This window comes from Protomyctophum bolini (assembly GCF_963924005.1).
Source record: "Protomyctophum bolini genome assembly, chromosome: 2".
NCBI lineage: Eukaryota > Metazoa > Chordata > Actinopteri > Myctophiformes > Myctophidae > Protomyctophum > Protomyctophum bolini.
In genome coordinates, this window is record NC_137863.1 from 32,059,964 (window position 1) to 32,078,901 (window position 18,938).

An 18,938-nucleotide genomic window follows, 5' to 3' on the forward strand; every position below is an offset into this window, starting at 1 on the left:
AAGGGCCACTAGGGGCGCTCCGCGGGCCGCCAGTAGAATATCCCATACATTACATTGTCACCCGGTTGCTTATTTCTCTCACGGCGACGGCATCTGGCAACACGGCTTGTGCGCTAATGAAGACACTGACAAGCAGGCATTTCAACATGTAAACATGTAGCCAATTTAGTCAATCTACGCATCGGATTGTCAAAAGCTTGTATGTTGTGAACCATTAGCTTAAATCGGGCCAACGTTTCGCCATGACACTTGAATTACATATTCGGTTTCGGAAGGAAGCGAGCAATAACGTTATAGATTGTAGCTAGCTAACGGCTATAGTTAGCTAAGGATCCCTCCCCTGTACTGACGTTACAACCAGGCCGTGTGGTGTGTCTACGTGAGGAAGACTGGTTGTATTCTAGGTCGCCTATAGTCGCCTATTACTTTCACTAAAAACAGGCTAAATCAAAACATTAGCCAAAATAAAGAAGGATGGCAATTGCTTGCAGCTAACGGTCAGCTAGGTATAGCGAACTGCTGGAGGAGTGGGACTATAAAAACATGAAGAAATCCAGAAGCGTGGGTGCCAAGTCACCGCTGAATGGAAAACAGGGTAAGTTTGACAGCTGGCTATAAGCAAGGGTGTCACCATAATGGATTCGTGGCATTAAGTGTTTTTGCATCTCCAGAGTCTGAAGACTTGAATAGCAGAGCCTTGACTTGTCTATCATCGAGAGTTTCCATCTTTATCTTAGGCTACCTTGACTTCCATCCAGCATAACTGTCATAACGCCAGATGTTTATTAATCCATTTCGACATGACACCAGATTCTACAAATGTCTTCTAAATCCTGACAGTTTTCTGAAAAACCTATGTTTCTAGCACCACTAGAGCACCACTACTCTAGTCAGTATTATAACTATTTCATGTCAAGGACCCCAAAAATTATAAATTGCCACCGACCCCCATCTGAAAATATGTTGTTCCAGGGACCCAGAATCAAAGATTTGAGTTAAAAACGTTCGCTCTGAAATAATATATATTCAAGATTTGTGCCACATTTTCACGATCTTTCAAAAATATATATCTTTTCAAAAGTATAACATATTGCTTAAAACACCAAAAGGGGTTCCCGTCGTTGGCTGTTATTACCAGAATTAGATTAGATGTAAGTTAACATCACATTGGTGTATATAATATAAGGGTGTAATAATTATGGTGTCCCAACTCCCATGTTGTGCTGTCTCCCTATAGGCGTGTCGGACTGGGACTCGAGGCGGAAGAGGAAAGTTGCAGACATCACCAAGGCCCTGGACGTGTGTCCCGTGGACGTTGCGGCGCTGAGGAGGATGGCGATCAGTGAGGGAGGACTGCTGAGCGATGAGATCCGCTGTCAGGTCTGGCCAAGGCTCCTCAATGTGCCCCCAAACATTTTGGAACAGGAACCAGGTACAGCACCGTCCTGCACCCACAGTACAGCAATGTTATAAACCCCTGGGACCACAAATACACACACATACTATAGGTTACTGCACCTTGAAAAAGTTGTATAGTGTTGGCATTCTAATTTGTGGTGTTGCCGGCGCATATCACCCAACTTGAGGTCAACAACACTTCTAGTAATCTAGTTTTTTGAAAGTTCTGGCAGAGAAAATGTTATATCTCTCCACCTTTCTTGTCGCAGCAATTGTGTGTGTGTGTGTGTGTGTGTGTGTGTGTGTGTTCTAACTATGACCGTTAATGTAGTAGTGGGTGTAGCTTTTAGAACTTTTCCAGTTCCTGTGTGTATACACTGTATATATGTAATGTATGCATATTACAGTACCTTCTGTTTGACATAAAAGCTCATCCACCACTCCCAGTCCCCAGGCACTCACAGTCTGCCTAGGCATAATGTGAAATACTGACTGCTTCTGTAGCAACACTTCTTGGTGTGATCACCATAATGGACAACACAAATATTCCCACACACCTCAATCAAAATGCACAAACACAAACAAACACACTCTTGTCTGGTAGGAGGTATGTATACCAGGAAAGAGTCTGCCTTGGCAGTTGGCACATATAGTGTAGTAACAGTAACTGACAACCTAACAAAGGACAGTTAACACTTATATAAGACTACCGACAGCACACGAGGACAAACAGGACTCGCATTAGTGCAGTGAATGAATACATAGTAAGGCTGTGTCTCATTTTTTAAGACGTTTCCTCACTTAATACTGGCTTAAGTTGTTACAGTAGGAAATGTTATTTATTTATTTTACGGTGTCACATGTTAAACATATAGGCCATCATCTACGAGCTTGTACATCGTCTATTTTTGGTACTGGACACCGTCGTGAAAAGAGTATCCAATATTTTTGTTATTTTTACCCTCTGTTATCCCAATGAATTCCACCCCCACACACATTTCTGTGTTGTAGTACTGACTCACCTGCAAGTGAGGAGCCCCCACTAGGAGGACATAGAGTCTTTGTACTACTCCTCCCGCCTAACACTCCCTGCACACTGTCAGGTGCTGCCCGCCCAGCCCGTAGGAATACATGCAGTGACAAATATCACCCTCCTCCACCGAAGGGCGGGACCGAGCATGGGCAAATTGAGTTCGTGTTCGCACGAACAAAGCCGAATGCACCACGATGGATTCGAACCCACAACCTAACGTGGTGGTGGGCGGGGACTTTACCACTGCCACACCTGAGCGACCAAGTATAGGCTTAGGTGTATGATGGTTGTACTGATGGTGTGATTTACTTTCTAGACAGAGTCGAGCGAGAAAACAACAAGGATTACAACCAGGTGCTGCTGGATGTCCAACGATCGCTACGAAGGTTCCCACCTGGTGAGTCCATCCATCCATTTATCTTCAACTGCTTAATTTGGTTGCAGGCGTAACAGTTTGAACAGAGATGTCCTGCTCCAGTTCTTAATTTATGTCACTGATGTCAGTACTGTCTCTGAATGGCACTGGGGGATGTGGGGATGCGTGTGCAGTTAAGGTCACTGGTTTTGGGGCTAAAGAAAACACTAAGCACTAGATGACTCCATGTTTGAGTGTTAATTCTAGGTGCACCATGCATGGGGAAAAAAATACTTTTCCATGCACGCTCCATCATTTTGTCTTTTTTTTGAGAAGGGAGAGGATAGAAATAAAGTAAGAGCAGGAGAGAAAAGAAAAATAGAAAACTAGGATAGAAAAGGGTCAAATAATCAAAAAGATATTTTCAGTACATATATACGTTGAATGGTGAATTTATATAGCGCTTTTATCCAAAGCACTTTACATAGATTGCGCACTTCATTCACCCATTCACACACGCATTCCTACACTGATGTCAGAGGAAACCATGCAAGACACCAACCTGCACATCGCGGGAGCAATTAGGGGTTCAGCATCTTGCTCAAGGACACTTCGACACTAACTCTGGGGGAGCCCAGAATTGATCATCCAGCGATTCTACCGGCCACTCTACCCCTGAGTCACTGCCACCCCAGATTACAGATTATAGCATTATATATATAATTATAGCATATTATATAGTAGCAGTAGATATCATATATTATATGTAGTGTGATATTTAGCATTAATTACCAGGCATGTACATAAACTTTGACCCATTGTGTTGGATATATTTGGTTATTTATCTGACACCTTTATGGCACAATATTATGTTCGTAACAAACCGATTAAACTGGTGTGCGAGCGCTCTCTAGGCGGTGCGTGACATGAAAAGGTGGTGCTATGGTTTTATTTTAAATATATGAACACAGGGGTTGACACTAAGGTCTCAGAGGCACTTGCCCGTCGAGCAAGTACAGGTCATGTTCTACTTGCCCAAAGGTCATGCCCACTCGCCTGAAAAGTAAATTCTCCATTATAAAAGTATGGGTAAAATTTGAATTACCGTTCAATTTATTTTACTTTCGGGGGCTGTGTGATAAAAAATGTGTATGACAAATACCTCCTATATGAATATGACTAAGGGTTCACACTTAAATGTAGCAACAGCAAAAACAGCACATTATAGGTAAACTCTCACTATAGGTGTTCTTATTTTACATTCCACTCTGGTGTTGCGTTTATAGACGGTTGCGTGATTGCGTCCACTCTCAAACGATTACTTGCCCGGTCGGGCAACCTGAAAGCATACTCCACCTGCCCGAATATCTTTTATTTATTTTATGTGTCTGTCAACCCCTGGAACATATAAGTATTATGCCAATATATGGCAACTTGGCAAGTACAGTATATGCAGAATATATTCCATATTCAGGTGCATACATGTGGTTATATGCACATATGTGGATATAGGAAATATGTCTATTTAGCTTTATTAGCTTATGCGACATATGCAGCCAATTTCGAATGATAATGTCACATATGTTGCACATCAAAAATAAAAATATATATGTTCATTCATATATTTAATTTCCATGTTGGGGGGTGCGTCAGCTAGTTCGGGAGGTAGCGGGGTGCACGGCCCAAATAGTTTGGGAACCGCTGGATTAAAGAATGAATGGTTGACGTGGCCAGGTATGCCAGACGAGCAGAGGGAAGGTCTTCAAGAGGAGCTGACCGACATCATCCTCAGAGTTCTATCGCGGAATCCCCAGCTCTACTACTACCAGGGATACCACGACATCGTAGTCACCTTTCTGCTGGTGCTGGGAGAGCGCTTGGCCACCGCCCTGGTGGAGAAACTGTCCACGCATCATCTCAGGTATCTTTCTGCTGGTGCTGGGAGAGTACCCTAAGCCCTCAATTCATTGAGGGCTTAGGGTAGGGTAAATAGCCAATGATGCGCTTTGGCACAAAATAACACCTGGACCTCTTTGGTGGGGACGTAACAACTACAAATAAAGGTAAGAAAGTATTTTTGTCTGAAATTCTCCTTTAAGAAAATGGTTAAAAGTAAAATACCGTACATGAAAGTAAAAAAGAAAAAAGCTAAAATGGCCGTTTGTTTTCTGACCACATTGTTTTTCCTACAAAGTCTGCCCCGTGACTTTGTTGACTGTGTTCTGTCTCTGCCAGGGACTTCATGGACGCCACCATGGACAACACTAAACACTTTGTTCTGTCTCTGCCAGGGACTTCATGGACCCCACCATGGACAACACTAAACACATCCTCAACTATCTGATGCCCATCATAGAGAGGGTGAACCCGGAGGTGCACGACTTCATGCAGCAGTAAGTGTCTCTCCGCTCTTTCAACAGGCATGTGTTTATGTTCTGGACCTTTTAGAGCAGAACAGTTTGTAGCACTGGACTTTGATATTGTCACTTTCAGGTGGAAACCTAATTGTGGATATCAAAAACCTTTTAATTACCCCTACAGCAGGAGTGCCCACACTTTTTTGGACTTGAGAGATACTTTAAAAAATGACCAGCTCAACAACATCTACCCACCAAAAAAAATAGTATTATCCCCTTGCTGAACTGTAAGGCCTACAACAGTATAAACTTTGTCATACCACAAAATGAATGGCAACAAAAGAAAATCTGAAGTCTTCCTCTCAAATTACGGACACCAGTGTTTATGCGATTCATCTTAACAAAAAGGCAGAGAACATATATATATATATATATATATATATATATATATATGATCTTTTAAATGGCTGACCATGTGACCTGTGGCCTGTTTTGCAGGGCAGAGGTGGGCACTATATTTGCCCTGAGCTGGTTGATCACGTGGTTCGGCCACGTTCTGTCAGATTTCCGACACGTGGTGCGGTTGTACGACTTCTTCCTCGCCTGCCACCCACTGATGCCCATCTACTTCGCTGCTGTGGTGAGTTATTCTTCCATGATCCTACTGCTTTCTCTCAACAGTTTTCTGATGAACCTATGTTTCTATGTCCGTGGTGCTCAACCTTTTTCATGTCAAGGACCCCCAGAATAATCTGTAATTGGCTGCGGACCCCCTATCTGAAAGTATGTAGTTCCAGCCAGGGACATCCCAGAAGCAAATATTTGAGTTAAAAACTTTTGCTCTGAATGAATATACAGTATATATTCAAAGATTTGCGCCACATTCTTTCCCCCAAAAAATAGCAGATCTACAAGCTCATAGCGTGGCACCGAGTGCCGCGCCATGAGCTTGTAGATCTGCTATTTTTCAATAGCTAAAGTATGACGTAATGCTTAAAACACCAAAATGGGTCCCGTCCTGAATGGGGTAATTGTCCACTGTCAAGACTGGAGGATTAGATTTTGATACAGCTTTCCTCGGGCGCTTGAATAAAAAATGCCTAGACCGTTGGGCAGGAAACGATGCAAATTAGGGAATACATGCCCCAACCTGTTATGCAATAATCTGTTAACGTCCATTGTCGGTAACCGTCTGTATGGCTGTAGACTTCTGGAGAGTCCTTGTACAGTGGTAAGCGTCTGGAGAATGTCCGAAGAGTGCAGAGTACATGCCGTACATTTATACGTACAGAATATTCCCATATCCCTGTAAGATTATGGTCTTAACTCTCTGTCTGTGTGTCTGTGGTGTTTGATGCCCTCTCCTCCTGTCAACCAATGTCTCCACCTAGTGGCGTTGATTGATTGATTGAAATATTTATTAACAGTTTGCAGAATTACAGTACATTTCAAGCACAACTCAATACAAAGACTGTTAACTGTGAGTGGATGACCCAATAAAGCATTACACTTGTTTACAAGAGGGTCCACCTTGTTCAATTAATCAAAGCTGTAATTTTATTGTTTTTGTATTGAGGAGGAGGTGCCCTTGGAGCAGAGAACGTTGCATTTATATTTGACCGTTCTTACTAATTCAATACATTTTTAAACAACGTGTGTGTGTGTGTGTGTGTGTGTGTGTGTGTGTGTGTGTGTGTGTGCGTGTGCGTGTGCGTGCTCCAGATCGTACTGTACAGAGAGGAGGAGGTGCTGGAGTGTGAATGCGACATGGCCATGGTCCACCACCTGCTCTCCCAGATCCCTCAGGACCTTCCGTATGAGACACTCATCAGCCGCGCAGGAGACCTCTTCGTCCAGTTCCCTCCTTCTGAACTGGCCAGGGAGGCCGCCACACAGGAGAGGTAGTAATCATTTTCGGCCAAATACAACGAGACTTAGCGTTTGTTAGGTGCACGGGGGGGGGGGGGGGGGGGACGACGACGGACGGACGGAGAAAAAGGTTTTTCTTTTTTTTAAATAATTTTGATCCCACGATTTTGTAACCCATTCTTTCCTTTGCCAACCTGGGGGGTTACAGATCATTTTTGAGGGTACGCTTGAGAACGACTGACATAGTTTTTCAGAAAACTGTCAGAATTTAGAAGACATTCTGTAGAATCGTTCTCAGGTCTAAATGGGTTAATAAATAAATTCCGACCTCCCCCCTCTACTCGGCAATCGGACCAAATCATATGGTTTGTTGCATCATGATTGCAAAACAGGGTCTCATTCATTTGGGTCATTCAACGCTTTGCCTGTACAGCCACCACATTGTTGTTGTGGCCACAGAAACATTACATAACTCCATGGCTGTAATGTAACTCCAGACGAATGTTTTTATTGAAAGAGTTGTTGAACTGGTGCAAGACTGCAGGATATCCTCACATGATCAATCGCAGATTTTAAGTACATTGAAACGGGCTGAAATTACTCAAATAAAATTGTCCCTTTTATTGTGTGAATTTCTAATTCTAACTAATTAACTTGGGCTACGTAAACATGTCATCCCGTTTTAAAATATGCAGTCGACGCTCGAGGGGTACTATGATAGGAGCCGACCAATCATATCGCCGCTCGAGGGGTACTATGATAGGAGTCAACCAATCATATCAACGCTCGAGGGAAGGACTACCCGGAAGACTTTCGTCGTGGCTTCAAAATGCCACTCGCACTGAGCAACTTCCATTGAAACGAATAGCTCTAGATTATATTATAGCCATTCTGTGGTTACAGACAGTGTTCTACTGCATCTTCACGGTAAAATGGCACCCCAGCAACACCAGTGTTGTAGCTCTATTATTTGTTCCCGAGAGCTACTGTAGGTCTTCTTGGTAGTCGAGTGGGTGCAGAGCAACAAAAGGACGCCTTACAAACTGGCAACAGTGAAGGGAACATCATGTTCTCCGGCGGTTGTCAGCGGCTTCTAACAATCTGAGCCAGTGTATTAGACGAGTGGCCCGCTTTTAATCTGCTCTTCCACAAAAAGCAGACCACCTGATTAGTGTGCGTCACTCCCCTCGAGCTCATTCTAACTAGGCAAACATGTCTTAACCTATTTAGACCTGACGCCACGTCACCTTATAGCTTTTAACCACTTTAACCATTGTTTCAAACTTTAGCTGTTGAAAATGAGCAGATCTACAAGCTCGTTGCACCGCACTGAGACGAGCTTGTAGTCGATCTGCTACTTTTGACAAATCGTGAAAATATCTTTTAATGTACTGTATATTCTTTCACAGTGAACATTTTAACTAAAATATTTGCTTCTGGGGGGGGGGGGGGGGTCCCTGGAACAACATATTTTCCAAATACGATAATTCTGTGGGTCCTTGACATGAAAAGGTTTGAGCATTTGGATTTGGAAGACATTTTGTAGAATCTGGTCTCCGGTCTTAATGTATTAAAATATTTTGACCCGAAGCTGAAGCAACCATATAACCACAGACACAACACCATTACCCTCCACCGCGCCCTCCTTCGGTGATTCAACGTTAACTCATCATTCTGGTTTAGTCTGTCTGTCTAAAAAAATGCTTACCACCAGCTTCCTTCACAAATGTGTTCATAAAGGTGTCTACTGTCACCTCTCGATTTGTTCCAAGCCAACTCCCGTGGGAAACTTTGTGACAGCTGCTGAAAGTTGGGGTACTATTAGCAACCTACTGTATATATATTATAAATATATATATATTTGAATTATGCTTTAAGTAGCATGTGTCGTGTCAAAATTGGGGTTTCTCATGATTCATTGCAAGCCTTAGTTTTGCACGAAAAACACTCATTCGGCTAAAATTGGGGGCGGGGGCGGGTACCGTCCTAAAGTCGGCTCTTGAAAATGTGCTACTGAAAATGTATGACGAGCCGAAATCATTTCGGCACTACAGCGCCGAAACAGTGATAAAATAGGAGTATGAATCGGCCCTAACTCTCTCTCTCTCTTCCCCTCCCCCTCCCACCGGTCAGCACGGCGGCCTCCACCTTTAAGGACTTTGACCTGGCCTCCACGCAGCAGCGGCCCGACTCGGTGCTGCGCCGACGCCGGCGGCAGAAACAGGCGGCGCTGGAACACTCGGGGAAGGCGGGGCCCATCGTGGCGGTGGCCCAGCCCTCGGCGGCCAGGCGCTTCATCCGACTGGCCGTCATGGGCATAACGGTGGCGCTGGGGGCGGCGGCCATCGCCGTGGTCAACACAGCGATGGAATGGGCCCCCAAACTGGACCAGCTGTTTCCCTGATCGGGGGTTCCCTCTTCTCTTAACACTCCTTACTTAGCGGGGAGCCCAGACCCTGAAGAAGAGTCTGTTCCTCGGCGGGTCAATACAGCTGCTCTGGAGCGCACACCCCCCCCCCCCCCCCCCCAACGCTATCTGGATGTACCTACGGATCCTTCCTCGGATACCTACAAGGTCCCTACTTAGTGCCCTTGTTATGATTTCCTAGGGAGTCTCGCCTCTCCCACCAGAGGGAAGAATCCATCCCTCTTTAAATAGTCAAGTACATTTCTGAGGAATGCAACTGCTATTCATTAAAAAATGGTCAAAGATAATTTATATTTGTAAATAGATTTCGCTGATGGTGAATTAATAAATGGTAAAGCTCACAGATGTAGGCTGTTAAGGCGAAAGCTTATTGGTGGTTGCACTTAACTTGAAACTGCTGCCAATGACGTGAAAGTGTGTGTGTGTGTGTGTGTGTGTGTGTGTGTGTGTGTGTGTATGTACAGTATGAGTAGTGAGTGAGTGGCCAAGTGCGCACGCACGTGTTCCTAATCCTAAACCAGTTTGTTTTCTCTTTGATACTTTAGACTGAGACCAAATGGAGGCCAGGGTCCTCTGAGTCCTCTCTGTATCGTGTTCGGATGTAGCCTGACACTCCGCCTGAAGTTTAATTTAAGTCAGGCCAGTTCAGAATCATTTCATAATTTTATATAGGTAATGTTAGTACAGGTAATGTTAGTACAGTCATGACACATGGAATTTTCAGAGGCTGTGTTGATGGGTTATTTAGTTTATTAATATGTTTATCCCATGATAACCAAATTACATTATTTGGGACATTGTCCACATTGAACATTAACACTGTTGCTCATCTTGCCTACCCATTGTACGTCCACACACAGTCATAGTTAATTGTATAGGCCTTGGTTTAATATTAGCTCTACTGTATAATTCTCACACACTCAGCTTGTAAAGCCACATTTACCTTTTAAAGCTTTTATAATGTATAGGCCTTTACAGGTCTGTCACATGTTGTGTAGACTCCGAAAAATGCAGTGCGAGGATTCCGGTTATGAAATGGAGAACAACGCATGCATTCATCATAAATTGACCGTGGAAACTATTATTTCCAAGCGTTTGTTCCGGCAGCACTGCCTTGGAAAATGTGCCCCGAGTCTCTTGGCCTCAGTTAACTACGGTAACTGTTGCTCGACGTAGCGTTGACGTTGGCCCTGCTCACAGAGAACCATCAGGGTCAAGTTGTAATTGAATCGAATGTTTATTTTTATTCTTTTGAAAAATCTGCCACGCTCGCAATACTTTCTGCAGGCTGTTGCGAGGGTGGCAGACTTGCAAAAATAAACATGAAATATAATAAACATTGAGAGGAAATTACTGTTTCGCAGTCACACTCATGTGTGGGAGATATTTCCAAGCTTAAAGGTAATATTAATTAGAAATGATTAGATGTTTAAGTAAAACTGAAAACTGGTTGATTTTAAAGCTTTTCTAATTCACTTTACAGATGTTTGGACTTGTACACGTTTCAGTGGCATTCTGCTCAAGGTCTGGAAAACATGTTCACCTGGCTTATTCTTATAGAAAGAATTACTGTTTTGTGGAGCAGTTCTTACTCAGATGTGTGCAATAGGCTCATATGCGCAGACATCAGCCATATTGGTAATACATTGTGACTTCCTTATTTCCTTGTGTTACTTACTAATTAAGGCCATGTTCCATTCTGGTCAAACAAGAGTCAGGGTGGTGCTACTGTGCATGTTGGGTGGGTCTCACAGTGGGGTCCGTACTTTATTATAATCATTGGTAACACCGTTGAAGGAAGTAAAGAAGAGGCTCAATTTCTTTCCAACATGGCTGATGTGCATAGAGCTCACTTAACAGGGCTTTTATCTGATCCACACTGAGGACTTCACTCAATCATAATCACCTGTTATGTTATCAGTTATGCATTGCGGGGTGCAAAAAAACTGTTGCTCACTGAAATTCTGAAAGATCTTGAAATGAATTGTTTGCTACGTCATTGTTTGAAGAGTTGAATACCTCATTTACATATCATGATATAGTGGTATTCGTGCTAAAAGCGCTTAGCCAGGTTCTGTGAGATCTAGTTATTCATGGGAATCGGTGCGACTTGCAACTTAGTGTAGAACGCTATGATGTGCCTGAGAGTACAATCGTATAGCAGTGTTATATTGATATTGACATTACAGTATACCTGCACTCGGTGGTTGTCTGTTATTTTCATTGCACTAAATCATTATTTTGCCTTTTCCGTTATTTTTTTGTGTTTCCATGAAGCTGTTGTACTAATGTAAAGTTGTATAAGAGAATGCAAATAAATTAAACTGAACACGTGCTTTTACACTATGCAGTCTGATAGCACGGGAACACAACATCGAGTCCCACAAGAAACGATGTCTAGGGGCACCGATGGCCTATAGAGCCGACGCAGAAGAGAATTTCCCAATGTATTTTTCCCATAGCCGTTTCAAAAAGTATTTATTTAAAGACCTGTAAGCCTCAGACAAAGCCAACTCGGATGGTGACAAATCATGACAAACACAATTTTCTGGGCCGAAGAAATAATTAGAAGAATAAAAGGGCAGGGTACCAACACTTATTTTGTTAACATGATTTGTCATGATCCGAGTTGGTTTTGTCCGAGGCTTAGAGATATTTTTTTAAATATATATTTTTATCCCACGATTTTGTAACTCATTTTTCACCCCTGTGTCAATCATCTAATGTGATCCTGGGCTCTACACACCCTCCACCAACCTAGTCCCCATATATGGGGGACAAGGGGAGAGCAACGGACTTGAACTCATGCTTCCAAGTTGTGTCCAAGTTGCTCCTTTACACATGACAGGGGGTAGTTTCCCTGGTTGGACGTAGCACGTGGAAGGAACACGTTATTACAGATATTTAAATAAAAACTTTTTGAAACGTCTCTGGGGAAAAATGTATGGGAAATTATTTTCCGGGCAACTCTTATCATACATGGGCAACTGGAGGCCCGGGGTCCTCATGCAGCCCCCACCTTCACTTAATGTGGCCCTCTGGAGTGAGTGTGGAAATATAGTGGCCCTCTGGAGTTAGTGTGGAACTATAGTGGCCCTCTGGAGTTAGTGTGGAACTATAGTGGCCCTCTGGAGTGAGTGTGGAACTATAGTGGCCCTCTGGAGTGAGTGTGGAAATATAGTGGCTCTCTGGAGTTAGTGTGGAACTATAGTGGCCCTCTGGAGTGAGTGTGGAACTATAGTGGCCCTCTGGAGTGAGTGTGGAAATATAGTGGCTCTCTGGAGTTAGTGTGGAAATATAGTGGCCCTCTGGAGTGAGTGTGGAAATATAGTGGCCCTCTGGAGTTAGTGTGGAACTATAGTGGCCCTCTGGAGTGAGTGTGGAACTATAGTTAGTGGCCCTCTGGAGTGAGTGTGGAAATATAGTGGCTCTCTGGAGTTAGTGTGGAACTATAGTGGCCCTCTGGAGTGAGTGTGGAAATGTAGTGGCCCTCTCCAGCTTCAAAGTTTCCCAGCCACCCCCTGCCGGCTGGCCTATATCGCATAATTATATACTGTGTTACGTACGACTACACTCTAACACCGCCTGAAACCTTTGCTGTGTCTCTCCCTGTTTCTTGTCACTGCACTATGATCTCACTGTGATCAGTGAGTCGTCTAATGGCAGTGGCAATTCCACTGAAGACTGCAGTGGAATTGTCAACCCAAACAAAGTGCAGCTTCTTGAGTAAGGAGGTATAAGGGCATTTTATCAGGTTTTTGACCAATCTGGGAACTAAATCATTACCAAGAAATGTCTTCACCAATGTGTTTCTAAAGGTGTCTAATAACATGTACTAACATGTTTGAAATTCAACTCCCGTGGGAAATTTGAGTTATTAGCATAATATGGACCATACCATACTATTACTATACCATTACCAGGTAATAGACCATACCATACTATTTGACAGTGAGCTAGTGCTCATTGTCAAATAAATCTATTCTAAGGTATAGCATATACCTGTATAGACATATATTATCCTGCTCATTACTGTGCAGAAATATATATAAACCTTTGTGTTTGAGACTTTGAGCACAAGATGCATTTTGAGAACCCACACATTTTAAATAGAATGTTTCTTCCACAAGTTGTATGTATGTATAGAACAGATGCTGGAGGTGAACGGAACACTGACCCCCCCCCTCCCCAGTCCCCTCAGTGGGTGTGGGTGACAATATTATCACAAGAAAAGATGAAATCCTATCCTGGAGGCAAATCTTTCCTGTGATAAAATGGCTACCAATGTAATCAACCAAATAAGATTCCTGTACAGGATCTCCTCACTGGTCAGCAAAATACCCTAACCCTAGGAGCCCTCATACAAATTAAGTTTCTTCGATTATTCATGGTATACCACAGCACCTCAAAGGCCCTAAAAACAAGGCTCCAGACATCCCAAAACAAACTAGTTAGGCTACTACTTGGCCTTCCCAGAACCCACCTCACCCCTGCTCAATTTGATAGGTTGGAATGGCTAAGTGTTGACGACAGAGTTCAGCATCTTTGGTCTGGTCCACAAGAATGGCTACAGCACTAAGATACCCATGTACCTGTCAAAATACTTAATGTCAATGAAGTCCACACCCACAAAACCACAGTTTAATTTAGCTCCTATGCCACTAAAACAGCCGTTAAGAAGTGTGAATCCCTAGACTCCTTTAAAAACGCTCTCAATGAGCACTTACGGGCAGCTGTAATTAGAAACTGGCCCCTGTAAAAAAAGGTGTGTCCCCCTGTATATTTCTATAGGCTACTACACGTTTTCCCTTTTTTCTAGCCGTGACGATTTATTTTTTTGCATATCTTTAGATGTTCTGATGAATTGAAAATGGAGGACCCATATTTAAACAAGTCAGTATAGTGCTTTTTCTGGTTTTATCCTCTTAGGAGTTTTTGAATTCCAAATGGAACCAAATGGACCCATTAGGGTCCATTACTCCATTTGGTTCCATTTGTACACTCTCAGAGTTACAGACCCATAAGGGTCCATTTGGTTCCTAACTATCATTTAGCTGGGGACCCCCTGGAACTCCCCCAAGGACCCCTAGGGGTCCCCGGACCCCACTTTGGGAACTGGCCTAGACTTTTTTGGGGGCTTGTTTTGAATGTTTTCCTAGTCCTGCCTGCTTATTTCTCTCACAAAATCTGGCAACAGTGGCTGCAGTGAATTGTCCTCTTTCGCTTCCCGTATTTCATTACACGGCTAGTGAGCTAATATACACATGCTCTATTGCTCTTGCTCTGCGTTTGACATTGGGGGTGAATACATTAAATGATCAGCGGAATATCAACTTAAAACAAACAAACACAAAGGTAAGCAATTGGAAACAAAAGCATCTAAATATAAAGGAATGAGTCTTTATTTTCTCGGGTTTGATAAACTCGTACACATACCCTTGTTTGTGCAGGTATAGCTAGCTAACCTCAGATAACCTCAGAGTGGAAGAGAGGGCTAAACGTTTAGCGTGGAAACCTTAGAGATTCGACATAATAACAGTGTAACCTCAACTGGTCAGGCTCGTATTTGGCCTCACTCCCCGAACCCACCTCACCCCTGCTCACTTTGACAGGTTGGAATGGCTTAGGGTTGACGACAGAGTACAGCATCTTGCAATGGGTCTGGTCCACAAGATTCGATACACCACCAAGATACCCATGTACCTGTATTATTATTATTTTTTACCCATGTACCTGTCTAAATACTTCCTTAATGTCAACGAAGTCCACACCCACAACACCAGAAGGACAAACGGCCTACATTCTTTTCGCTCCTATGCCACCAAAATGTGGAACGCCCTACCAACAGTCATTAGGACATGCGACTCCCTTGACTCCTTCAAAACCACTCTCAAAGGGCACCTATACGGACGGCTGCAATTCGAAACTGGCCCCCGTCCGTAAAATCTGAATCCACCCCTTTCCCCCCCTCACTGTATATGTTTCTTCTCCATTTTTACCTCCTTTATGATGAATTCCTGTTCTGTTCTTTGGCTATATAGAAGTATCTATTTGTACATTAACTAGTGTAATGCTTTATTGGGTCGTCCACTCACAGTTAACAGTCTTTGTATTGGGTTGTGCTTGAAATGTACTGTAGTTCTGCAAACAGCAAACTGTTAATAAATATTTAAATCAATCAAAACCTCTGTCTGTCATCATGGGTCAAGAAAAAGAGAGACCGTAAGCAACTCGGATACCATAATGACAAGTATTGACAACACTATAATTGAAAGAGTTTGGAAGCGCTTGTTGGAAATCACCCAATGGTCCTGCGTACCTATACCTCCTTTCTAAATGAAATTCCACATGATGCAGATGGCAGCAGCAGGACGTCGTAGCAATATTGAACGACTCAAACGAGTGCTTCCAATTTCTGACTGTCTATGGTGGATTTTTCGATAAAAATCACACCCGTGTGAAGTGAGGGGCGCTCTTATCATCGTACATCATCCCAATAAAAAATGAATATACTTCCTCATTAAGCTGAATTTAGAAAAGTTGATTTGCTCGTCCACATACTGTATAACTTAAAGTATCCTTTGATTGTCAATGGCATTTAATTATTTTGGCATTTTGTGTTGCCACAAAATGCCATTTTTATGTAAATTCTCCTTTCATTCTCAATGTCAAATGTGACACGTGACGGGACGAAAAGCTGTATATAGGAGGGGCTGGCTCCCCTCAAAAATACAGATGCAGAGGATAATCCAAGCTTTATGTGCACAGCTGCAATCTTAGACTTGGTGAGTTTAACATTGTTTACAATCAGACTTTTCTGTTGAATGGGCTGTCGAGGGTTGGTATTGCAGTTGCAACTGCCAAATAGCAATGCAGCAATGAGCATTATAGAATCTGAGTTTCTTGTGGCTAAGCTAGCGTGTGGTGAAGGGTGACCGGTCCTTCCACGTAATAATCGACAATAACACATCCCTGAACTTCAAGACTTTTCAACACTTCTTCCGTTTGACCGTATTGCTGTGGTCACCGGACATGGGCAGGACATAATGGTTCATTTCTGATGTGATCAGAGACGCCACTGTAGTGAATCCTGATCCCAAGTTCCCAACCAATAATCCCAGTTATCCCACTCTTTTTTACCCCTACACAGTTAACAATCCATTTGGACAGGACACGCTGAATCCAAGCCTCTGACCTAAAACAATGATTCTCTCCCTACAACCGTTGTTTCCGCATGTCGGTCCGTTGGTGTGTCTAATCTGCGTGTGCGTCCAATATACTGTAGGTTACAATATGATTCCAAAACCCACCCGCTTCGAATGTTATCAACCCATAATCACCACTGTAGGTTACTCATCAAGACCATCATGATGCAATGAAGCCAGTAGGCTCTATATATGGAGACAACAGAGACATCTAGTGCTGAGATCACACCAATGTAGAACTCCATATCTGGATACAGATGACTGGCATCGTCATAGCGACAAGCAACCAGCCGACTGGCATTGTCATCGTGACAAGCACCCTTTTATAAAGAGTAGTTATTTACCTTTGAGATGATGGGAGAGCAGTACTACTCCTCTCTTCGCCTCTCATCAACACACTACTTATCACCTTCGACCTCTCGTCACCTCGAACAGCCTTCACTTCACCTTTCGTACGAGACAGGATATTTGACCTCACACACAACCCAGATATCTCTGTGATATTTGGCCTTACAACCCACAGATATCCTTGTGTCAGGGATCTAGACATCTTGTTCTTATAAAGTAGTATACTTTATAGTGACTTCGCAACTTTCGTCGCGGTTCGATGAAAAGGTATGCACCTTTTTCAATCAGACTGGTTTTCCAGTCATGCTATATGTTAATTATATAAGGCGGGGGATCTGTCTTGAGAGAGATAAATATCAAGAGTTGTTCACCTGTGTCTTTGACAGTATTCATGCTTCATGGACCTAAGATCACAGGATCAATATGTAAACTTATGTTAACTCTTCTCACGTGCAGCGGCCTCCTGGAAGTGGATCGCCATGATGTTGACTGGAAAGCGCTTGGCTGACTTTGGCTATCGGGCTTTCTCTGGCTCCATGATACTGCTGACATTCTATGGGGGCTACCTGTGCGTGCTGCGAGGATACCGCTTCATGGAGAAGCAAAAACGCCTGAAACTCGCAGCAGAAAACCAGGACCCAGATGTTCTCAAAGACTGAATGTATTATTTTCTCCTTTCACCCATATATCCATCATGGACATTTTGTGTGGCGGTTACCGTACGTCATGGAGTGAATGCCGAGTGAAGAGTGTTTCTCTCATAAGGGGAAATGTCTTGTCTATTAAGTTGCTAATTAACCCAGGCAAGATTAACAAGAAAATGTTAATTTGAACCACTCAGCGTAGTCCTATGGCAGTGTGGCATGGCAAAAATAGCCGATCTAATAGCTCACAAGTTGACAACGCATCGCATGTTGTGAGCATATAGATCTGCTATTTTTGAAAATTTCCGCTAGTCATGACGAGCCCAAAATGGGACCGACAGGTTGAAAGTGGTCAACAGCTTTGTCCTTGTAGAGAAATACTGTACAGATGGAAGGCATAAGGACTTTAAGTGTTATTGTATCACTTTGGAATAATATATTAAAGTATCTTCGAAGGACATTCATAGTGCAATGTGATGTTTCTTTGTAGGAGTAAAATAGAGAAAGCAAGTTGTCGTCAAATTCATATATTTTTTTTCACAAGGCACTCAACTGAGAACATGTGGTCAGACATACAGTATCATAGTCCTCAAACCTGATTCATCAGTATTACTGTAGATAGGCAGTGAAAAGTACAAGCAACATCATTGTACATAACAATTCATACATTTGGTCCCAGAAGTAGTAAAAAATACAGTAAAACAGAACAGACCAATTTTATGTTGCGCAGCAATGCAGTAAAAAACAAAGAGTTCATCTGACCAATAAAACTGGGAGAGAACATTAAAATCAAAACACAGGACAAACAAAACAAACTACAGGACACTAATGTATCGCCTTGGTCGGTGTCAGTGCATATCCACATTGCCTGTTCAAACACATCTGTGCACACTCGCTGACATTCTGACAGAGAGACTGACTCCTAGGAGATGTGTGTGATTGTGGACCCAGAAACATGACTATCCAGGCAATAGCATTATGACAATGAAAAGAGTTCTTGATGGACATGACAAAACTGCAGGGCCCGGGTCGGTGGCAGTGAGTCGGTGGGGGTCCCATCTGTGTGTGTCACCAGCTGCTACTGTGGTTCTGTGCCCTAGCTTTGATGGTGGCACAGGTGCCATTAGTTCCGTTCTCACCCTTCGGCGAGGTGGCGGTGAGAGGGGAGGCTTTGAGCTGGTCCTTGGGTACGTCTGTTTCTTCTTCAGAGCTGCTCTCGATGTCGCTGCGGACGTCGTTACCCACCTATCAAACGGGGAGAAATGTGCAAGTTTAGGTGATGCCGCACTAAAGGGAAATTA

The 18,938-nt window shown here is 43.2% G+C and overlaps 2 protein-coding genes across 3 annotated transcripts in view; one reads left to right on the forward strand and one right to left on the reverse strand.

Annotated features, from left to right (window-relative positions):
- Positions 1–94: 94 nt before the first annotated feature.
- tbc1d20 (TBC1 domain family, member 20) lies at positions 95–11,774 on the forward strand. 2 transcript variants are annotated; one of them, XR_013965543.1, is made up of 9 exons: positions 95–595; positions 1,238–1,432; positions 2,748–2,828; positions 4,521–4,707; positions 5,078–5,179; positions 5,642–5,783; positions 6,866–7,044; positions 9,146–9,874; positions 9,905–11,774. XR_013965543.1 is itself a non-coding variant. In XM_080786227.1 (8 exons), exons 1-8 carry the CDS (start codon positions 544–546, stop codon positions 9,414–9,416), a joined length of 1,209 nt encoding a protein of 402 aa, XP_080642353.1. In that variant the 5' UTR covers positions 95–543; the 3' UTR covers positions 9,417–11,774. The 2 variants fall into 2 exon arrangements, 1 of the variants encoding a protein (XP_080642353.1); XM_080786227.1 differs by having other exon boundaries at positions 9,146–11,774.
- A 5,888-nt stretch (positions 11,775–17,662) lies between these two features.
- cers5 (ceramide synthase 5) overlaps positions 17,663–18,938 on the reverse strand; it is a 33,852-nt gene continuing 32,576 nt past the window's right edge. Inside the window, exon 10 of the mRNA XM_080786240.1 lies at positions 17,663–18,882. Within this exon, the coding sequence (XP_080642366.1) occupies positions 18,706–18,882 (177 nt within the window). The 3' untranslated portion in view covers positions 17,663–18,705. The remainder of the gene's footprint in view (positions 18,883–18,938) is intronic.